The 23,777-nt window shown below is 46.8% G+C and overlaps 1 protein-coding gene across 4 annotated transcripts; it reads left to right on the top strand.

The window, feature by feature from the left end:
* Positions 1-8,132: 8,132 nt before the first annotated feature.
* Positions 8,133-21,969, top strand: LOC122542829 (WD repeat-containing protein 20-like). 4 transcript variants are annotated; one of them, XM_043680906.1, is made up of 4 exons: positions 8,144-8,333; positions 12,313-12,495; positions 15,629-16,906; positions 21,194-21,969. In XM_043680906.1, the coding sequence occupies exons 1-4, from the start codon at positions 8,190-8,192 to the stop codon at positions 21,245-21,247; spliced, it is 1,659 nt and encodes a 552-aa protein (XP_043536841.1). In that variant the 5' UTR covers positions 8,144-8,189; the 3' UTR covers positions 21,248-21,969. The 4 variants fall into 4 exon arrangements, with proteins under 4 accessions (XP_043536842.1, XP_043536841.1, XP_043536840.1 ...); XM_043680905.1 differs by having other exon boundaries at positions 8,145-8,441; positions 15,629-16,898; XM_043680904.1 differs by having other exon boundaries at positions 8,145-8,441.
* Positions 21,970-23,777: the final 1,808 nt, after the last annotated feature.

Genomic DNA, 23,777 nt, shown 5'->3' with positions numbered 1-23,777 from the left:
TCGGGGTCGGGGTCGGGGTTCGGGGTTCGGGGTTCGGGGTTCGGGGTTCCGGGGTTCCGGGTCCGGTGGAGGGGGGTGTACGGGGCTGGGTCCGGGTATGGTACCCGGTTGGATGTGTTTGGAAGGAGTTGTGATGTTTGGTGACCTGGTTTATATTGAAATTGTTTTCAGTGATTAACATTAAGAGCTGAAGATTGTTGAGAATTCACGATGAGTTCTCCTGAGTGGACGATGTCAGGTGGTGGTGGGACGATGAGTGTCCCTGAGCTGTTGCAGCAGGTAAGTCCCTGGAGGTGCACCCTACAAGTCTATTGTAGCCTCCCCTTTTTCCCCAAACCCCTCTGTCTCACTATTATTATTTGTTTTGTACTTGTATCTGTCCATCTCTGAACCTTGGTCCCAGTATATCCCTGTCTTGATCTGTATCTGTCTATCCTTGTCCCTGTCTGTGTCTCACTACCCTGGTCTCTATGATCCTGCCTAACCATCTAATACAAACAAACAAACTATGAGCAGGAGGAGGTCAGTTCACCCTTCGAGACTGCTCCACTGTTTGTTACGATTGTGGCTGATCTGTTTGTGGCCTCCACCCCACGCTCCTGTTTACTCCAACGTGACCTTTGAGCCCCTTTTGTCCGTTGAGAATTCTTTTGCCTCTGTCCGAATAATACTCAAACACTCTACCTCCAGAAGATAGTCCCAAACATCCTCATGGAGAATTTCTCCACGGCTCCATCCTAGATCCCTTATTTTTAAACTCTGCCCCTTAGCTCTGGACTCTCACACAGCATCAGCTTTGGTCAGGTTCCCTTGAAAAAGTTACTTATCTTTTATTCTATTAAACTCTAATGAATACAGGCCTAGGCTTTCCAACCATTCGATAACCTGTTCATCCCAGGAATCAGTCGAGTGACCCTTCCCTGAACTAATGCAGATATGTCTTTTCTTAAATCAGGAGACCTAAGACTGTACACAGTATTCTAGATGCACTGTACAATGGTAACAAAGGTCCCTACTTATAATTCCCTCTTAAATAAAATCAAAGAAATAACTAAATAATTATTTCGATAATGAAGACTGATGCAGTCATCTGCTGTTTCCTGATTTTTCATGGCCGTTTCCTAAGAGACACGCCCTAGTGGACCAAAGCTCATTTTACTTGCACTTTTCCTTTCTAAATATCTGTAGAGACTCTTATGATTTTAAAAAAATTCTAGCTGACATTCTCTTGTAATTTAATGTTCTCCATTTCTTCAGTTGTCCTTTGCTCTTTATGTTCTATCCAAGTTTCTCACCCCTCAATAACTTCACAGGATTATATATTTGTTTTTCTTTCCAGTTGATACTATCTATTATCTTCCTTAGTTAGTCATGGAGAGGTGAGCCCCTTCCCAGGACTTGGTCTGTCCCACTGAAATGTATCTTTCCTGAGTGTTATAGAATATCTCCTTAAATATCTGCCACTGCATCTCTATCGATCTGTCTCCTTAACCTAAGTTCCCTGCTCACTTTAGCCAACTCTGTTATAATGCCCTCGCAATTATGTTTAAAGCACTAGTCTTAGGTCCACTCTTCTCTCCCTCAAACTGAATGCAAAATTCAATTCTGTTGTGAACACTGCTTCCTTGGAAGTGCCTTCGCTATCAGATCATAAATGAAGCTTGCCTATTTGCACTATTGGCCTGGATAGCACACAAAACAATACTTTTCACTGTATCTCAGTACACATGACAATACAGCAAAATCAAAGCCAAGTCAAATCACCAGATCTAGTATGGCCTGGTCTCTGATTCTGAGAAATGGAATGTTACTTCTCATCTCTTCTGTCTGTTCTCTCTACCCAAACTGATTCTACATCTTAGAATCATAGATTACCTGCAGTGTGAAAACAGGCCCTTCGGCCCAGCAAGTCCACACTGACCCTCCAGACCCATTTCCCTATTACTCTACATTTACCCCTGACTAATGCACCTAATCTGCACGTCCCTGAACACTGTGGGACAATTTAGCATGGCCAATCCATCCTAACCTGCACATCTTTGGACTGTGGGAGGAAACCCACGCAGACACGGGGAGAATGTGCAAACTCCACAAAATCGCCCGAGGTGGGAATTGAACCCGGGTCCCCGGCGCTGTGAGGCAGCAGTGCTAACCACTGAGCCACCGGCGCCTCGACATTAATGTTATCTTGCTTCCTGTCTGTCCCCTCCCGGAAGTGGAAATTAAAATTCTGGTTCTGGTCTCTGTTGAAGATGGCACTGTGGAACTGGCTGAACTGTGAAGATGAAGACAGCAAACAGCTATTGAAAGTTGTGACTGGGGTGCGAGTCGCTCACTCACTCTATCGACGTCTGACCCAACAGGACACCATCGACTTGTACAAGGTAATGAGAAAAGCAGTGAGGCTCAAGGGAAATGGGAGAATGGGCACCGGGAGTGTTTAATGGAGACAGTGGAAGGTTTGAGTTATTTTAGATTTAGATTAGATTCACTACAGTGTGGAAACAGGCCCTTTGGCCCAACAGGTCCACACCAGCCCTCTGAAGAGTAACCCACCCCAGACCAGTTCCCCCTACCCTATGTTTACTCCTGACTAATGCACCTAACCTTATGAACAATTTAGCAAGGCCAATTCAGCTGACCCGCACATCTTTGGATTGTGGGAGGAAACCCACACAGACACTGGGAGAATGTGCAAACTCCACACAGTCAGTCAGCAAAGGCTGGAATCGAACCTGGGACCCTGGTGCTGTGAGGCAGCAGTGCTAACCACTGAGCCACCGTGCTGGAAGCTTATAAAGAAAGGCTGGGACTTTTTTTCACTGGAGTGTAGGGGGTTCAGAGGTGACCTGATCGAAGTTTATAAAATAACGAGGGGTATAGTAGACAGAGGTAATGGTAGTTGTCTTTTCCCTAGAGTGGGGGATTTCAAGGTGAGAGGAGAGAGATTTAAAAAAAAAGACAAAGGCAAATTGATTACACAGGGTGGTTCTCGTGTGGAATGAACTGCCAGAGGAAGTGGTGGGTACAATTTAAAAGACATTTGGATAAATACATAAATAGAAAAGGTTTGGAGGGATATGATCCAGGAGCAGGCAGGTGGGACGAGTTAAAGTGTAGCACTGGAAAGGCACAGCAGGTCAGGTAGTGTCTGAGGAGCAAGAGTGTCGACATCTCACCAGCCCCACCGCCCCGTGGCTGAACACTTCAACTCCCCCAAGGACATGCAGGTCCTGGGCCTCCTCCAAACCCTAACTACCCGACGCCTGGAAGAAGAACGCCTCATCTTCCACCTCGGGACCCTCCAACCAAACAGGATCAATGTGGGTTTCACCCGTTTCCGCATTCCCCATCCCCCCATCTTATCCCATGTCTCAAGCCTCCAACCCAGCACCGCCCTCTTGACCTGTCCATCTCCTTTCCCACCTATCTGTTCTACCCTCCTCTCTGACCTATGACTTTCCAGCACCCCCACACTCTCGACATTGACTCTCCAGCCTCTGCAGTCCTCACTATCTCCTACATGGGACGAGTTATTTTGGGATTATATTAGGCATGGACCATTAGGATTGGATCAAAGGGTCTGTATCCGTGCTCTATGACTCTATGCAGCTTAAAAAAGTAGAGGGAGATTGCCTCTGTGTCTAACCCCTTGCTGTCCCTGTCCTGGGAGTGTTTGATTGAGAGCATGTCGGGCTCTGTCAGTTTAAAAGAATAGAGGAAACTGCGGGAGAATCAATTGAAAGGTTAATTGAGCGGGTAACTACTGAGTAGATGGAGCAGCATATCAGGAATTGTGAGGCTATTCAGTTTTAACTGGAGAACAGAATATATTTTGAATGGGATGAAATTTCTAAATGTGCTCACAAGAACTTGGATTTGACTCATACAGGGAACATAAAGTTAGCATGCAGCAACTAAGGACAATTAAGGGGACAAACAGCATGTTGTCTTTATTGCAAGGGGACTGGAGTGCAGGAATAAGCAATTAGTCGGGGAAAATACAAGGTCGGCGAATCTGTCTGGGTGGGTTACTCTTCGGAGGATCAGTGTGGACTTGTTGGGCCAAAGGACCTGTTTCCACACTGTAGGGAATCTAATCTAATTGTATCAGGTTTTGGTGCACTGCATTTTGAATTGTGTGTGTGGTTTTGATCCCCGTGTTTGAGACGCTATAAACATACTTTAGAGACAAGTACAACGAGGGTTCACTCGTCTGGTGCACGGAATGAGGGGCTGAATAACTTCTACTGCCCAACCTAGAATATCTCATTGAGACAGAAGATTCTAATGGGCTTGACTGAATAAAGCATGGGACCCCACCCCCTTTCCCCAACACCCCCCCCCACCCCCACCGCTCAAACCTCCAGCTGGAACATGGGGGCACAGTCTCAGAATAGGGGGCTGATCATTTATAACTGAAATGAGAAGGAATTACTTCACTCGAAGGGTGTTGACTCTTTGGAATGCTTCCACCCAACAGGAGCTATGACTGCTCCATTTGTCGAATGTGTTGGTCAATGTAGAGTCGTACAGCACCCTGTGATTCAGCTCGTCTACACTGGAAAGGTGTTTAGCACGCTCGCCTTTATTGCTCAGACCATTGAGCTGGGGTGCCATGTTGAGGTTGTACAGGATGTTAGTGAGGCCCCTTCTGCAGTATTGCGTCGAGTTCCAGTCACCCTGTTATAGCATTGATATTGTTAAACTGGAGAGGATGTAGAAAAGATTTACCAGGGTGTTGCCGGACTGGAGGGTTTGTGTTACAGGGAGAGGCTGGGATGTTTTTCACTGGCACATAGGAGGTTGAGGGCTAGCCTGATAGAGGTTTATAAAATCATGAGGGGTATAAAATTAAAAATCAAAACACCAGGTTATAGTCCAACAGGTTTATTTGGAAGCACTAGCTTTCAGAGCACTGCTCCTTCATCAGGTGGTTGTGGAGAATAAGATTGTAAAACAGAATTTATAAGAAAAGTTTACGGTGTGATGTAACTGAAATTATATATTGAAAATAGTTACATCACACCGTAAACTTTTGCTATAAAATCTGTTTTACAATCTTATTCTCCACAATCACCTGATGAATGAGAGGTGATCTTTTACAAAATTCTCTCAGGCTCAGCTGGATAGATGCAACAAGGATGTATCCTGTGGCGTCTAAAACCAGGGCACACTTTCCAAATAAGGTTGGGACAATTAGGACTGAGATTAGGCATGCCTTCAGTCAGGGAATGGTGAATCTGTGGAGCGAGTCATGTGGAGTGTCAGACATTATTGATTTCTGTCTCGAACATAATCAGATTTTTAGATATTACTAGTATCAAAGGATTTTGCAGGAAAATAGCTTTGAAGTAGAGGTTCTGATCTAGTTGAATGAGCTAAAGGGGCAGAATGGCCTGCTTCTGTTCAATGTCTTTGTATCTGAAAGGGAGCTGAGCACCATTCCTCGAATTGATGCCCATTTTGTCTCCTTCCTTCCAATCCTGGGGTAACCTGTAGTCCCTAAAGACGAGCGTGCATGGGGATCTGACCTTCTCCCTCACGTTACAAGATGTTAATGTTTAAGAAACCTCTGGTTTCCCATGAGTAACCGCACCGCCGTTTCTGCCCGCAGAGACAGTGTATCCTTGGCATTGCGAAGTTTGTGAAGGAAAATCCACGGGCCTCTCAGTCTCAGCTGAACAAAGAGCTGGAGAAGCAAGTTCTGCTGTTTGCAGCAAGAGTCCATTCGTTGCAGTAACTCATCATTGGTCACGTGTCCCCATTGTCTATCAGGATTGTTATTGAACTCTGCTGACCCCAAGTGGTGCTTTATGTTAAAACAAGGACCTCAGGTTGATGCTGCTCATTCAGCTCCCCTATTGCTGTCAACTGAGGTGCCAGACTCTCTGGCCCCCTGAGGTTTGGTGTTGCCCCAAGGTGAGGCCATGCTGATAACAAAACTTGTAGCTCAAATATATGCACTTGACACCATCCAGGACAAGGTGGTCAATTTGATTGGCACAAGCATTCGCTCCCTCCACCACCGACGCTCAGGAACAGTGTGTACCATCTTCAAGATGCACTGTAGAAAATCACTAAAGATCCTCAGACAGCACCTTCCAAACACAGGACCACTTCCATCTAGAAGGACAAGGACAGCAGATACATGGGAACACCACCCCCTGCACGTTCCCCTCCAAGCCACTCACCATCCTGACTTGGAAATAGATCAACATTCATTCAGTGTCGCTGGGCCAAAATCCTGGAGTTCTCTCCCTCAGGGCATTGTGGTTAAACCTACAACACATGGACTGCAGTGATTTGTTATGGACCAGACTGGACTCCCTCAATATGTTTTAAGAAGGTCACGTAGACACAACTTTTTCTTATTTTAAAGTAGACGTGAAGTGCCGTATTCCAGATGTGACTGGTTAAACTACTCGATGTTAAGCAAAGCACACTTTATATAAACGCTGTGGTTAAAATACAAACAAAATTTTGAATAACTTTATTGGAACACTGAACAGAACAATAGATACAGTACCTATTACTAATTAACTGTTCTGGTACAGTAACAACCCATAAACTCCTCCCTTGGCAAAAAGGCAAGTTCAGACACAGCTTCTCACATGCAGTTCTCCAATCCAGGAGGAAAGGTGCTCCAAGAGTAGATTCGGAAAGATTAGATTACAGTGTGGAAACAGGCCCTTTGGCCCAACAAGTCCACACCGACCCGCCGAAGGGCAACCCACCCAGACCCATTCCCCCACATTTACCCCTTTACCTGACACTACAGGCAATTTAGCATGGCCAATCCACCCTGACCCGCACATCTTTGGATTGTGGGAGGAAACCGGAGCATCTGGAGGAAACCCACACAGACACGGGGAGAACGTGCAAACTCCACACAGAGAGTCGCCTGAGGCGGGAATTGAACATGGGTCCCTGGCGCCGTGAGGCAGCAGTGCTAACTGCCGTGCTGCCCATAATAGCAGAAAGAATAGCAGCTCGGACACTTTCACTGAAGCTTCCAATTCTGAGACCCTAAAGGCTTAAAACAAAACCTAAAAGCCCTGGTCAGAGAGCTGGCCACATGCAGGCAGCCTCTGTGGTTCCAACTTTTTTTTTTAAAAAAGAACTCAAGGCCTCACAAATTGTCTACTTTGTCAAAGACGGCTCTGTACCTCTGCCTTGCAGCCTCCCTCCAAAAGAAACTGGTCAAAGCCTCTCTTGAAGTGACAACGTTGTCACAGATTTGATGAGCTCGCCCCCACCTTCGCAAGGGGCAATGAGAGACTGGCCCAGCCAGCAACACCCGCTGTCGATAAGTGTGTAAAACACATCCCAAACTGCTTGTAATGTACACTTTCTCAGACAAAATTAAACCTCAAAACTAACTTTCTTCCCGACAAGTGTCATATTGTTGAGTTATTGAAACTTCTGCTTCAAGTTAAATGCACTTTCACACTTTCTGAGCTGAAGGGGAGGATCATTGACCCAGGTCTGGTCTGAATCCACTGGGTCACCCCTCACTTTCAGGTCAGTTTTTGAGGGAGAGGAGCAGGAGCATCAATCCCCGACAAGACCAAAGTCAGCATCAGGACCAGCGGGTGGCGCAGGCCGGCCAGGAGGGGGCGGTGTCGGCGGAGGCCCGGGCCAGGAGGGGGCGGTGTCGGCGGAGGCCTGTGGGCCAGGAGGGGGCGGTGTCGGCGGAGGGCCCGGGCCAGGAGGGGGCGGTGTCGGCGGAGGCCTGTGGGCCAGGAGGGGGCGGAGGCCCGGGCCAGGAGGGGGCGGTGTCGGCGGAGGGCCCGGGCCAGGAGGGGGCGGTGTCGGCGGAGGGCCCGGGCCAGGAGGGGGCGGTGTCGGCGGAGGCCTGTGGGCCAGGAGGGGGCGGAGGCCCGGGCCAGGAGGGGGCGGTGTCGGGGCGGAGGCCCGGGCCAGGAGGGGGCGGTGTCGGCGGAGGGCCCGGGCCAGGAGGGGGCGGTGTCGGCGGAGGGCCCGGGCCAGGAGGGGGCGGTGTCGGCGGAGGCCTGTGGGCCAGGAGGGGGCGGTGTCGGCGGAGGCCTGTGGGCCAGGAGGGGGCGGAGGCCCGGGCCAGGAGGGGGCGGTGTCGGCGGAGGGCCCGGGCCAGGAGGGGGCGGTGTCGGCGGAGGCCTGTGGGCCAGGAGGGGGCGGTGTCGGTGTCGGCGCGGTTCCGGCTGAAGATGGCGGCGGAGGGCGGAGGGAAGGAGCTGAACGAGATCAAGTCGCAGTTCCGGACCCGGGAGGGAGCCTACAAGCTGCTGAGCCTGTCCGAGTACAGCCGCCCGAACCGGGTGCCCCTGAGCGCCACCCAGGGCACCAACCCGGTGCGGGTCTCCATGGTGAACGTGAGGGACCAGAGCGGCAGTGGGGACCGCATCTGCTTCAATGTGGGCCGCGAACTCTACCTCTACCTGTACCGGGGCCCCAGGAAGGTGAGGCCGGGGAGACCCCTCCCAGGGACCACCCCCCTCAAACTGGGCGGGGCTTACTGAGACAACCCCATTTGGGGTTGGGGGGGGGGTCATGGTGACACCAGGTTTCCCCCACAGAGGTCAGACGGCAGAGGTCAAGGGTTGAGGGTCGTAGTGGGGTGTTGGCACTCTCTTTGTCAACTTTGGGTGGGTGGAGGTAGAGGGAGTCGGGTAGATGGCAGAGCAAGGCCCGGAGGGGGGGTGGGGGTCACGGAGTGTCAGAGCTCAACCCTCGGGGCTTTGGGTCAGGTTTGGGCGAAATGTTGGAGTTTGATCGGTGGGCGCTTGGGAGTTAGGTTCCCAGAGCAAGGTCTGACCATGTTAAGTCACGGCAGCTGAAGGGCGTGGGTGGTGGGAGGTTAGGTGATGGCGGGGCCTGTGTGGCAGGGGGTGAAGAGCTGTTATCTGATGGTCAAGGGTGTCTGTGCAATGGACAGGCCAGTATAGAGTACAGCTGAACTAAAGAATAAAGAAGAACACAATGTCAGAGTGTGGCACTGGGAAAAACACACCAGGTGAAGAGTTAAGCCCAAAACGACAACTCTCCTGCTCCTCAGGTGCAGCCTGAACTGCTGTGCTTTTTCCAGCGCCTCTCACTATCCACTCTGACTCCCCAGCATCTGCAGGCCTATCTCCAAGAATGCAATGTTAGTGAAACGTTCTGATCTGTGAAATACATTTTGCATTTGTAAAGGTTATAGTGTCTGATATTGGAATTACTCATCTAGTTGTCAAGAGGAGTAGGAGAGTGAACGTTTCGAGCATAAGCAGTTCATCAGGATATTTCTAGTGAAGAGCTTATGCTCAAAACGTCGACTCTCCTGCTCCTCGAATGCTGCCTGACTGGCTGTGCTTTTCCAGCACCACACTTTTGGACTCTGATCTCCCTATCTGCAGTCCTCAGTTTCACCGAGTTGTCAAGAGGACCAAGCTCAGCATTTATAAATCGATCCACGCTCGTCTACACTGCCCCATCAAACTCTCCAAGACAGGTAAAACACGGGGATTAGATACGGAGTAAAGTTCTCTCCACCCAGTCCTCATCAAAACTCTCAGATTAGGTCTAACTATGGAATTAAGCACAGAGTAAAGCTCCCTTTTGCATTCATCTCATCAACACTCTCAGGATAGCAAAGCTGCTCAATTCTGCATCTCTGCACTGTCCTGTGTTCCATCTTGTATTGGTTCACACTGTTTTATCTCAGCAGTGGTGCCTGGACTCATTGACAGCCTCCTCATTTAGTGCTGACTACAAATGCTGTGATCACTAGTTTTATCAGGCTGTCTAGAAAGAGTCTTCTTTGTTTCCTGTTTGCTTCCTAAACCTTTCCCCTTCTATCTCTGCTGCAATCACTGAAGATTATGGGAGATGCAGCTTTATTCTAATGGTATGAAGCTCTTTATAAGGCAACTAAATTCATCATCACAACAGCCTTCCTAAATGGGGAAGTGCTGTAAATAGTGGAGGCATAAAGAGATTTGGGGCTCTTTGTTCATGTCATTTTAATAATAAAAGTACAGATAGTCCAAAAGGCTAATAGAAAGGTGTCCTTTATATCTGGAAGATTAGAACACAAGGGAATCAGTTAATGCTTTTGTTAGATAAATCCTGGTGAGATCACACCCTGTCTACATTGAGCAGTTCAGAACACCAAACCCCGAGGAAGTGTAGGGAGTGTACTGTGGATTTGTCAGAAAGGTACTTGGACTCTTGGGGTTAAGTTGCAAGGAGAGATCCTGGGCAACAGAAGAGGTGGCTCAGTGGTTAGCACTGCTGCCTCACAGCACCTAGCGTTCAATTGCAGCTTTGAGCAACTGTCTGTGTGGAGTTTGCATATTCTCCCCGTGGGTTTCCTCCCACAATCCAAAGATGTGCAGGTTAGGAGAATTGGCCATGCTAAATTGCCCGTAGTGTTCAGGGATGTACAGTATAGATCTGTACCGTACAGATAGGGTGTACGGTATGAGTCGGGTAAATAAATTGATTTGAATTTATTGTCACGTGTACTGAGGCACAGTGAAAAGCTTTGTCTTGTGAGCAATACAGGCAGATCACAGAGTTAAGTCGCTTAGATAGTAAATAATAGGTAAACAGCAGCAGAAACAAAAACACAGGTACAGGGCAATGTTAAGAGTTTGAGAGTCCATTCATATTCTGATACAGTAGGGTAGAAGCTGTTTCGAAACCGGTTGGTGCGTGTTCAGGCTTCTGTACCTTCTCCCCGATGGTAGAGGTTGTAGAAAAACATTGCCAGGGTGGGATGGATCTTTGAGAACGTTGGTGGCCTTTCCTTGACAGTGGGCCTGGTAGATGGGTTCTATAGATGGGAGGTTGGCCTTTGTGATTGTCTGGGCCGAGTTCACCACTCTCTGTAACCATCTCCGATCTTGAATGGTACAGTTGCCATACCAGGTAGTGATACATCCAGACAGAATGCTCTCGATGGTGCACCTATAAAAGTTGGCAAGGGTATTTGCCGTCAATCCAAATTTCCTCAGCTGCCTGAGACATTGTTGGGCCTTTGTAACCAGTGCGTCCACATGAAGAGTCCAAGAAAGCTTGTTGTGGATGACCACTCCCAGGAGCTTGACACTCTCCACTCATTCCACCTCTGTGTTGTTAATGTGTGGGGGGGGGCATGAGTAACATCCTGCCGAAAGTCAGTAGGGAAATGGGTCTGGGTGGGATACTGTTCGGACGGTCGGTGTGGTCTTGTTGGGCTGAATGGCCTGTTTCCACATTGTAGGAATTCTAATTATAAAAAAAAATATTCCGTAACTAACCCTGTGATGTCCTTGTTCTTGGAGTGTTTGATGGGGACAGTGTAGAGGGAGCTTTACTCTGTATCTAACCCCATGCTGTCACAGCCCGGGGAGTATTTGATGGGGACAGTGTAAAGGAAGATTTACTTTCTGATAAAAAGTGGAGAGAGAGTTTTATTCTGTATCTGTCTCATGCTGCCTTCATCCTGGGGAGAGCAGTAATGATTTTATTCAGTAGCAAAGCTGGCTGAAAAGGCATATGAAAGGCCTACTCCTGTTTCTCACCTCTCGTGTGGTTGTGGTAAGGTTTTTGTATTTGGCTGAAGCCTCTGTATGGCCAGACTGAGCAGAGCCTACGCATCAGTCAGAGCAGAGGGTGATGGAAATCTGGACCTCCCCCACCACCCCCGCCTCTCAAGGAGCTTTACTCTGTATCTAACCCTTTGCTGTCCCTGTCCTGGGAGTGTTTCATGCGGACAGTGTAGAGGAGGCTTTACTCTGTATCTAACCCTGTTCTGTCCCTGTCCTGGGAGTGTTTCATGCGGACAGTGTAGAGGAGGCTTTACTCTATATCTACCTGTGCTCCTGTCCTGGGAGTGTTTGATGGGGACATTGTTGAGGAAGTCAGTTGAAAACTTAACAAATGAGATTGATATGTTTTTATTTTACAAGGCACATAACCTGCTTCTCAAGGGCATAGGTACCAAAGTGACACTCTCATCCTGTGAATGGATACATTTTTATAAAAGGAGTTATGGAAACAAAGCTAAGTAGATGGAAGTTAAGAAAGAGAACAAACATCATTAAATTGAATAATGGATCAACATCAGTGGGCTGAATGGCCTGCTTACTTTCCTAACATGTAATGCCTGGTCATTTAGTCACATTAAAGCTGTTCCGTTATACCCTCAGCAAATGCTTGGCTCCTCGTTTACAGTCACAGCTTTGTCACCCCGTTGGAATTTGGGTCTTTCATTTGATAAGACTTGTACATTTTTAGCTGCTTGTAGTACAGTACTGAGACCCACAGTCATACTGACTAAAACTGAACCTCTTATGTTCTCCTTAGGCAGCAGATCTGAGTAAACCCATTGACAAACGTATCTACAAAGGGACACAACCCACCTGCCACGATTTTAACCAGTTCACTGCCACGCCCGACAGTGTCTCGCTTGTAGTTGGCTTCTCTGCAGGACAAGTCCAGTACCTGGATCCGATCAAGAAAGAAACCAGCAAGTTGTTCAATGAAGAGGTAGTGTGATTGCCCGAGTATGCATTGCACGTTTGAGGATTGACTGTAATTCATACAGTAACAATGGCCTAATGGGGCAGTGGTTTCTGTTGTCCTGTCCATGTGCAGTGACTGAGAAAGCCCCTGGAATGCTGCCCTTGTCCTTGCAGTCAGAGCCAAGGAAGAGAAATGATGGGCCCTGGTGCTCCACCAACTTCCAGGTCCCTTGTACCTACTCCTCCCCTCGCATTTAATCGTCAGCAGCTTCTGTTGAGCACCTTTTTCATGTGCTTTCGGTCCTTGGAGCACTTATTACATGAGGTGGTCATGTAGTACTGATACCTACTGCATTTGAGCTGAACAGTGGTGTATTTGGACTTGCTCAAAAACAAAGTTAGAAACATTTATCAATATCCTCGATTAAACATGCAACTGGACCACAGTATTTAAATTGGCACAAGTCAACAGGTCTAAGTTAGCAATGAAGGCATGTTTTCCAAAATAACTGAACACCATTTCTACACACAAAATGACATCATCCCTAAACTCACCTTATACAAAGGGGTGAGGTCAATGCTAACACCTGCACCATTTTAGTCAGGCAGTAACTATTGTTCCACTGCCTCTCAGATCCTCACCCCAGATATACATTTACCAGTTGACATTGCTCATTACAGTAGCATTCTTATGTTTATAATAGCTCTGAACCTAAGACAGCCTTAAGCTAGAAATTCCACATTAATTCTCTGAACAAGCTTTTGCTCATCTCTCTTGTACATCCCCTAATGTGGCTCAATGTCACATTGTGTCCAAAACACTTTTGCTGCATTAAATGTGCTATGTCAGTGCAAGTCGTGTTTGGTCTTCGGTGTACCTGAGTCTACCTTGCCTTAGTTCCATTTGTCTTTGAGCTTTGGTTTAAAGTATTGAGTATTTATTTCCTTTCCAGGGGGGTAAATGGGAAAAGGGAAGTTACTGAGAGATGCCCAGTGGTCTTGCTTCTCCGCAGTGAGAGGACCGTTCAGTGTGATCTTCCTTCCCATTCACTCTATTCTGTTACATTTGGAAAGGTTTCTTTTTAATCTGATAACTCCATTCTTCCCGTCCTCCAGTCATGTCCCATCCTTTCCCTCACAATTGATCTGTCATGTAGTGCTGGGATTTCTTTTGCCTTATTTAAAAACATTTTGTTTTCCTTTTTTTTTAGATTAGATTCCCTACAGGCCCTTCAGCCCAACCAGTCCACACCGAACCTCCGAAGAGTAACCCACCCAGACCCAGACCCATTTCCCTCTGACTAATGCACCTAACACTACGGGCAATTTAGCATGGCCAATTTACCTGACCCACACATCTTTGGACTGTGGGAGGAAAGCCACGCAGACACTGGGAGAATGTGCAAACTGCACATAGACAGTCGCCTGAGGCTGGAATCGAGCCTGGGACCCTGGTGCTGTGAGGCAGCAGTGCTAACCACTGAGCCACCGGTCCTTGTTGAAGGAACAGAATGAATGGCATCCAAGATCTCGTAGAATTCTTTTGGTTCGATTTAAACCCAGTCCTTTCTGTATCCCAGAGCAGACTTTACAATGACTTGGATAATGGAGTGTGTGATTGTCCCTTTTTCCTTTGGTACTGAAGAACTTGACCATTGCTGAAAAAAAAGGCCCATTTTGGTGAAACTTCAAGAATACCTCTAAAGGGGAAGACCAACATTTATGCTGCATGAGAGGAGGGTGTTGATTGGTAGATACAGATTTTAAACCAAATGTGTTAATCCTGATTGGTCAGGACAATGCCCTGAGAAATTAACCAGCCAATTGTTGACCCCTGTTTTGTTGCGACAAGCCCAATGTGTGCACCAGTTCTTTGTCAGGGGAGAACAGGGCCCTCTGTATTAGTATACACAGCTTCTATTGTAAGCAAATGCAATACATTGCAAGCCCAACTGACCATCCTCAATTGGTTGCCATTGTAATTCTTCACACGTCCAGCATTACCCAGCAAATATTGTTTAATTGCAGAATCAGTTTAGGACTTCACTTGCCAGCCAACCAGCACTCTCCTCTCATGCAGTTTAAATGTTGGCATTCTTGTGAATTGTCCTGATGAATGGAAGAGACATTGCATTGACAAAGTGTGTCTTTTTTTCACCTGTGCTCAATATGCTTCTTGAGTTTGGTGTTTTGAAGTCTGCTTTGTTATTTACAGCACCTAGGCATACCTTGGGTATCCCCCACTCCTGGGGGCTTCGACCCCAGCACTCTCCATTGGTGTAGTAGTGGTCATGCCACTAGAGTAATAGGACGGCACGGTTCCTCAGTGGTTAACACGGCTGCCTCGCAGCACCAGCGTTCCTGTTTTGACTCCAGCCTCGGGCGACTGTCTGTGTGAAGTTTGCATGTCCTCCCCGTGTCTGTGGGTTTCCTCTGGGTGCTCCGGTTTCCTCCCACAGTCCAAAGATGTGCAGGTTAGGTGAATTAACCAAGCTAAATTGCCCATCGTGTTAGGTGAAGGGGTAAATGTAGGGGAATGGGTCTGGGTGGGTTGCTCTTTGGAGGGTCGGTGTGGACTACTTGGGCTGAAGGGCCTGTTTCCACACTGTAAGTAATCTAACCTAATCTAAATCTGCAGGTTCGGTGAATTGGCCGTGCTAAATTGCCCATTAGTGTTCGGTGCATTAGTCAGAGGGAAATGGGTCTGGATGGGTTACTCTTCGGAGGGTCAGTGTGGACTGGTTGGGCCGAAGAGTCTGTTTCCACACTGTAGGGAATCTAATCCAATCTAATAATAATCCAGAGGCTCTGGAGTTAATGCTGTGGTGACAAAAGGTTCAAATACCACCATGGCAACTGATGAAATTAACACTGAGTTAATAAATTCTGGATTAATGGTGACTGTGAGACTACCATCAATTGTTGTACAAACAAAATGTCTAGCTGGTCTTTTAGGGAAGGTAATCCACCATCCTCTCACAGTCTGCCCTATTAGTGACGGGCAGTAAGTACTGTCCTGTCCAAGGACAGCCATGTCCGATGAACAGAACTTTTTAAAAGGAGTCTCCTGTGTGAGATGGGTTGCATTCCCACACCCTGTTTTCCTGCTTTCTCGTGTTCGAAAGTTTAAAGGTGGTTTCCTCCTCTTTGCTGTGCAGAGGTTCATCGACAAGACCAAGGTGACCTGTTTGAAGTGGATGCCGGAGTCTGAGAGTCTTTTCCTTGTCGCCCACACCAGTGGCAACCTCTACTTGTACAATGTAGAGCACCCGTGTGGCACCACCGCACCTCACTACCAGCCGCTGAAGCAGGGGCCGGGCTTCACCGTCTACACCTGCAAAAGCAAGTCGAGCCGCAACCCGCTCCTGAAGTGGTCCGTCGGGGAGGGTGCCCTCCATGAGTTCGCCTTTGCCCCCGACGGCAAGTACGTGGCATGTGCCAGTCAAGATGGCAGCCTGCGGGTCTTCCACTTTGACTCAATGGAGCTGTACGGCGCAATGAAGAGCTACTTTGGCGGGCTGCTGTGCGTGTGCTGGAGCCCAGACGGCCGGTACATCGTGACGGGCGGGGAGGACGACCTGGTGACGGTCTGGTCCTTTTGGGACTGTCGGGTGGTCGCCCGTGGTCACGGCCACAAGTCCTGGGTCAGCGTGGTGGCCTTCGACCCTTACACAAGCAGCGTGGACGACGGGGAGCAGCCCGAGTTCAGCGGCAGCGACGAGGACTTTCAGGAGCATGCCCCGCTAGGCCGCAATCGGACCAACAGCACTTTATCCCGACTGTCCAAGCACAACTCCACAGACGGCCGGGCGACGAACGTGACTTACCGCTTCGGCTCAGTGGGGCAGGACACTCAGTTTTGTCTGTGGGACCTGACGGAAGACATTCTGTTCCCCCATCAGCCCCTCTCACGAGCTCGGACACACACGAACATGGTGAACACGACCGTGCCCAGCTCCCTGAGCTGTGGAAGCCACACCAGCAGCCTCGCGCTGGAAGCCAACATGGCTAACTCCATTCCGCACTCGCTCTCCCGGTCGAACAGTCTTCCGCACCCGGCCGTCACGAACGCCAACAGCAAGGCCCACTCGACGGACGGGGGAGTGCCCTTCAGCATCAGCAAGTTTGCCACGCTGACGCTGCATGACCGCAAAGACAAGAGCGCAGAGAAGGAGCACAAGCGGAACCACAGCATCAGCCATGTCATTAGCAAGAGCAACGATAAGCTCAACCTGGTCACGCGGAACAAACTCGACACTGCCAAGACTTTGGGGACCACCTTGTGTCCCCGCATGGACGAAGTGCCCTTGCTGGAGCCTCTGGTCTGTAAAAAGATCGCACACGAGAGACTAACGGTGTTGATATTCTTGGAGGACTGCATAGTCACTGCTTGCCAAGAAGGCTTCATTTGCACATGGGCACGGCCAGGTAAAGTGGTGAGTATGGGAGGCATGGAGACTGACCAGGGCCGTTACCCCGGTAACCTCCTGCAGCCTTCAAACCTTCCCGAGATCTCTGTGCTCCTCCCGTTCTGGCTATTGGTGAACCCTTGGATTTTAATTATTGGTGGCAGTGCCTCAGTGCACGGGCCCTAAACTCTGGAATTCTTCCCTAATGTCCTCCACCTCTTTTCACCTCATTCGTTTCAAAGCCGCTTTTAAAACCCACACTTCTGACTGACGTCTCCAAAAATATTCTTATGCAGCTTGGTGTCTAATTTTGATTGCTGACACTCCTGTGAAACACCACAGAGTGTTTTCCTACATTAAGGGTGCTGGAGAAATAATGTTATAATTGGTAGTCAGGTGTTAATAAACCATCACAAAGCGTTGTTTGGGAAGAGCTCAAGATGTTGTGTGTGCTGGACAGTTGTAACAGGAAAGACAGGCTCTCGGAGCAGTGCGGTTATTTTAATCAACCTGTTTGGGAAGATTATAACACGTTTCCAGAGTAGGTGGAACTTGAACATGGTCTTTCTGGCTCCCACTCCACCACAAGAGTCCTCTTAAAGCATTTTTGTACAGTTATGCAATCTCCATTTTTCCATAACGTCTCCAGCCCTACTACCCTCCCACGCTGCTTCAATCTTCTCATTTTAGTCCCTTGCATATTCCTGGTTTTCTTTGCTCCGAAAGCCTATATCCTAAGTTCTGGAATTGCACCCTTAAATTTCTCCTTCCTAAGACCACGAAAAGCTCATCTTTGTGACCAATCATTTGTCCTTTTATCTCCTTATTTTGCTCGTGTGAAGTATCTTGCGACTTCTCACACCTTTTAAGGTGCTATAAAAGTAAGTGTTGTTTGCTATTCATCTGAAATGCTACGGAAGTAGCAAAAGCGAGCAGAAAACAATGGGTGAAGCCCTCCCCTCACAGATGGAGGGGTTCTGAACTTGGAACGACAATTTGTAGTTATAAATAAAATGCCTCTTTGACGGAGTGGAGTGAAGCACAGTTCATTTAAGGAGATATGAGGTCAGGTGGCAAAAAAAAGCTTGCTGAAAGCGCACAGTCAAGGAAGAAAAGAAAGGTTTAGGGATGGAATTTGAGACTTTAGAGCCCAGACAGTGACAGCACGTCTGCCATTGCTCGGGCAGTCAAAATCGGGATTGCCTAAGAAACCATAATTAGTTTACCACAGATATGTGGGTCTGCAGGAGATCACAATGATAGGAAGAGTTGAAACCGTCAGTGACTTGAAAGCAACGATGAGAATTTTAATATCAAAACATTGTTTGACCAGGAGTCAATCTTGGTTAGCAAGTGTGCAGAATATATAAGGATTTGACAGATGAAGCATACTGTGGAATTGTGCACTTTGGCAGGTCGAATAAAATGGAGAATGGCTGTGGAATTCTGAGGTGCAAAGATGTTTGAGCACACGAGTCACAAAAGCTTAATGTTCAGGTACAGCATATAATCACGAAGGCTAATGACTTACTGACTGACAAATCAGCCTGCTTGGTTGGTGCTACATTCACAAATCTCCACTCCTCCCACCACCCACATTAATTGTGTACCATCTACAAGATGTACGGCAGAAATTCACCAAAGGTCCTTTGACAGCACTTTTGAAACCCATGACCCCATGAAGATGGGTCACTGAATATTTTTAAGACAGTAATGGATAGATTTTTGGGGAATCCAGGCTTATCAGGGGTAGATGGTAATGTGAAATTTGGCACACAAATAGATCAATTGTGATCTTATTGAATGACAGAACAGACTAGAGGTGCCAAATGGTTTACTTTGTATGCATCTTACTGTGGAATAGAGAGAGAAGGGGGATGAGATTAATTTATTCTCTAATGCACGTTTGTTCAGTATATCAAATAAAATGTAATTATACCCTGATTCCTTGCTCCATTTACTAGACACTTGCATGGGAATCTTCTTCTTTGCTACTCTTATTCTCCATCCTTTCCTGAAGGTGCTCTCCTTAATCTAGTTCCCCAACTCCAGTTATAGGAACAGCTCTCAAGTTTTTTTCCCCAGTCAGTAACATATGCATCTAACTCCATACACAGTACTGAACATGGTCTCTTACCACATTCCTGAATAACTTTGGTTATAAAAACCTATCAATCTCATTTAAAATTTATATCTTGAATCAATTGTAATTTGCAGGAGTCAGTTCCAAGTTTCTACCACCCTGTGTAGAAGTATTTCTTAATTCCTGAACAATTAGGCCTTAAATTTCAGGTGATTCCTACACTTCCTAAATCTCCCAACAAGTGGGAATCATACCATTCCATCTACCTGATCACTTCCCCTTAATATCTTGCAAGCTCTGTTCAAATTGTTCTGTTACCTTCCAAATTCCTGGGAATGATACCATAGCTGATGTAAACTCTCATCTTAATTTAATCTTTGGAAGATTGAGGTATAATTCTGGTAATTTGTGCTGCACTCCTTCCAAGACCAATATAAATAGACAAAGTGTTTTCCCTGGGGTGGGGGAGTCCAGAACTAGAGGGCATAGGTTTAGGGTGAGAAGAGAAAGACATAAAAGAGACCTAAGGGGCAACTTTTTCACTCAGAGGGTGGTATGTGTATGGAACGAGCTGCCAGAGGAAGTGGTGGAGGCTGGTACAGTTGCAACATTTAAAAGGCATCTGGATGAATATATGAATAGGAAGGGTTTGGAGGGATATGGGCCAGGTGGGACTAGATTAGGTTGCGATATCTGATCGGCATGGACGAGTTGGACCAAAGGATCTGTTTCCGTGCTGTACATCTCTATGACTCTTATATCCTTCCTAATGTGTCCAAACCTGAACACAACACTCTGGTACTTCTGAAAAAATTGTTCAGAGTGTGCAGGTGTTGCTGGCAAGGCCCATCCCTAATTGCCCTTTGAGAAGATGGCGGTGAGCTGCCTTGTGAACCATTGCTGTCCATATGGTGGAGGGAGACCGACAGTGCTGTTAGAGAGGGAATTCCAGGATTTTGACCTCGGGACAATGAAGGAACGGTGATATATTTCTACTTCATGATGGTGGGAGTCTTGGAGAGGATCGTGTTCCCAGGCGTCTGCTGCTAACGTTCCCTTCAGGCGTGGAGCCTGCAGATTTAGAAGATGCTGTCAGAAAATCCTTGCTGAACTAGTGCAGTGTATCTTATAGATGGTGCACACTGCTGCTACTGTGCATTGGAGGGGAGTGAATATTAAAAGAATAATCCTAAATGGTGGTTTCTGTGCATGGTGTATCGCAGCTCACGCTGACTCTCCCCTCTTCTCACTGAATTCTGTGTAAGGCCTTGCCATCAGGACTTGACTTGACTATCAGAGCCCTAGCTAGTATTTTTCTGACTAGTGGGTTAAATGAGTAACAGCACAGGGGTTAAATATGGGTCATTGGTGATTAGTATAGTTTAGTATATTCAGTAGAAATTTGCTGCTGTTTTACACATCCCCATATTCCATCACAGTCCCTCCTTTGGCACCTTCACATCCTTGTACCTTTGTCAGAGATTTCCCATCAATCCCTTGTCATCCCTCCATTTGGGGATGTCTTGCTGTTTGTCTCCTGTCTCTATTCTGAGAAACCTGAATAACTGTGCCTCATTATTGCTTAATGTCTCACTCTTCGTTTCTCTTCGGTGTTAGTTGGGATCATCCACTTTGACATTTCCTTATCACGCTTCTCTACATAACCAATCGGAACATTTATTTGAAGGGAACAGTGTAGCTTTCATTTTTTTAATGTCATTTAAAGCTTTAGGATGGCACTTGGTGTCAGTGAATGCACGTTATAGGTGTAGGTAAATACTCTATAAACAAGCCCTGTCTCCTGGGTGGTGGTTCAGGGGAGCAGTGCCTGCTGTGCCATTTAACTGGATTGTGCACCTCAATATTATTTTCCCACACCAGCTCCATTTATGTTTTCTTTTAAACCCTTCCCCTTTTTCCCAGATTTGATGGGTGCTGGATCAATGGTTATCGTTTAGTGCTTATGGAATCATAGTGAAGAAGGCCATTTTCCCCATTGTGCTGGTGTTAGCTCTTTGAAAGAGGTATCAAATTAATCCTGCTTCCTGATGTCAATTTCTTCTTGTTTTTTGCCTTGGTTCTCTTTTGAATTGTAATTGAGCTCCAAATTTCCAAGGCAAAAATCTTTTGTGCCATACCTGCCTGTCCCTCTTTGATGTTAATTTTCATGGTTGTGGTCCCCTTTGTTGTCCGTTGCATTGTGATAACCAGCGTATGTTCTGTATTTTTAGGGTTTGTTGTCGGCACAGAATCAGGCTAATTCGCCAAGTGGAACGGTGGTGTAACTGGACCTCTGGTGCAAAAGTACTTTCTGTCGAGTGGGCACTGCCAGTATTTCAGTACTCGCCTGTTGACTATCGAAGCTGCTGATGCACTGACATTCCCAGTTCTGGGATAAGGAATCCCCAAATTGTTCACCCATGACTGGTGCAAACAAACTCCTTTATTTATTAATAGATTGAACCTAAATCCCTCGGTGGAGTTTGAACCTCAGATCACATCTAATTTATGTAACTTTACAGTCTAAAATGTAACCCAGCGAGCAGAGCAGGAAGCTTTATCAGTGTCTTACTCCAGATAGATTATTATATATTATGTACATAGACAAAGAAACTAATTAAGGACAGGGCAATCAGTGTAATTCTTATCACAGTATCATTTACGAGAAGACAGCAATACAAATTATGAGCATCTGAAATAGGATTTGGATGAAGTCCTGGTATTTGGAAAAGTTTCTCTCCAATATGATATGGAAAAGCATTTGAAGAATTGAGGCCTTGACTGAACAATTTGTCTGACGCTGTTTGTAAAGTGGGCCAATGGAGCGTTGATGGCCGCTATTTTTTTATTTGCACTTAATCACGGTGTTCTACCAGAAACTGAGCTGTGATGCACTACATTTGGTAGCATTACCTTGGGCCATAAATATTGTCCATGCTGTAATTTGAAAATGATAACAAATGACCGGTTTCTCCTTTATTAAAATATTTAAAATATGTTTCTAACACTGGTTGGAGTTACTTTTCTTTGACCTGCCTTAGCCTGGAGTTATAGTGAGCAGATGTTGCACATGTGAGATTGAGTATTTATTTCACACACAGGTGAGATGAAATTGCTTCACTCAGTGGGTTGTGAATCTTGAAAATACTCTGCCTGACAGGGCTGAAGTGTTGCAAATAGGCAAAATTGAGCTTGGTAGATTTCTGGGCGCTAACGGAATTGAGATGTTGAAACAACATAGAACATGGTGTTGAAGGGTCACTCAACTATTATTAAATAGCAGAGTAATCTTAGGGCTAAATGGTCCACTGCTCTCATATAATGCTATCATTTTAACTGCCTGCCTGCTTGCTTTATCTAGCCATTTCATAGGAAATTACCAGCTGCACTTCTTCCACATTTTATTTTGCAAGCAATGACAGTTCCTATGGGCACCTTAGCCCAGATGTTAGTCATTTGGTATGCCTGACAAACAGCCAGAGTTGACTTAGAGGTTTGTAAAATCATGAAAGGTACAGATAGGATCCACAGAATATTTCCTACAATGGGGGATTTCTAGACTGGGAGGGCACATCTTTAAGGTGAGAGGAGAGAGATTTTAAAGAGGACATGATGGGCAAATGTTTACACAGACGGTGGTTCGAGTGTGGAATGAACTTCCTGAGGAAGTGGTGGATGTGGGTACAGTTACAATGTTTAAAAGACACTTGGGTAAGTATATGAATAGGAAAGGTCTGGAGGGATATGGGCCAGGAGCAGCAGGTAGGACAGTTTAGTTTGGGATAATGGCCGGCATGGACTGAAGGATCTGTCTCCAGTCTGTATGACTCTATGTTCACCTTTCAAATAAGTTTAAAATGCAGCCATTGTTAAAAAGCAACGATTCCTAAACTGACTGTTCATCTCAGTAGAACCAAATCATGTGCAAACAGACTAGTGGGTATACCCTCCCAGTGTCCTTCTCGGGAATGAGGAACAGAAGTCCCTTTTTTATTCAAGGGATTTGATTTTGCTTATTGCCCATCCCTAATAGCTCTTGAGGTGATGGTGAGCTGTCTTCTTAGAAAGCTGCAGTGCATGGCACACCCACAGTGTTGCTAGGGAGGGAGAGGATATAACAGTGGGGTTGAGAAGATCTGAGGAATGAGGGGAGTCGGAAAAACTGACAGGAAAGGGAGCAACTTGGGGAGACCTCCCTTGATAGAAGCAATAATCCTCAGAGCTTTGAACAAGAAAGTGACATCAGAAGTGGTGCCTGAGGAATTAGTACTGTGTGCTTTAATTATATAAAAGACATTGAGCAGACATGGGAGAGGCACAATTAGTGCCAGAATCATACAGCCCAACTCATCCATGGTGACCAGGTTTCCGAAACTGAACTACATTCGTCCCATTTCGATTTCCCGTTGGGCAGAGAAGGAAGCCATTGGATCCAGGCTGAGTAAGTCATAAAGCAAATGAGATCTGAACAGAAATGGTCCAGTGTTTAGTTCGGACTTATTCCTAGAAAGCAAAGAGCGGGGTGATGAACACTCTCACCTGAACCAGAGATTTGAGTCTCAAGTGAATGCAAAACCTCCCCCTGTGTTTCAACACAGTACCAATGGAGTGCTACATTGCCTTTCGTTTGAGATTAGATTAGATTAGATTACAGTGTGGAAACAGGCCCGTCGGCCCAACAAGTCCACACCGCCCCGCCGAAGCGCAACCCACCCATACCCCTACATTTACCCCTTACCTAACACTAGGGGCAATTTAGCATGGGCAATTCACCTGACCTGCACATCTTTGCACTGTGGGAGGAAACCGGAGCAC

This window comes from Chiloscyllium plagiosum, chromosome 41 (genome assembly GCF_004010195.1).
Source record: "Chiloscyllium plagiosum isolate BGI_BamShark_2017 chromosome 41, ASM401019v2, whole genome shotgun sequence".
Lineage (NCBI taxonomy): Eukaryota > Metazoa > Chordata > Chondrichthyes > Orectolobiformes > Hemiscylliidae > Chiloscyllium > Chiloscyllium plagiosum.
Note: the sequence above shows the minus strand (reverse complement) of the source record. Positions and strands in the feature narration are given on the sequence as shown.

Coding starts and splice junctions, on each gene's coding strand:
- LOC122542829 (XM_043680904.1), top strand. CDS start 8,190: ATGGCGGCGGAGGGCGGAGGGAAGGAGCTGAACGAGATCAAGTCGCAG. Junction 12,496..15,628: donor GCAAGTTGTTCAATGAAGAG/GTAGTGTGATTG, acceptor TTTGCTGTGCAG/AGGTTCATCGACAAGACCAA. Junction 16,907..21,193: donor GGGCACGGCCAGGTAAAGTG/GTGAGTATGGGA, acceptor CTGTATTTTTAG/GGTTTGTTGTCGGCACAGAA.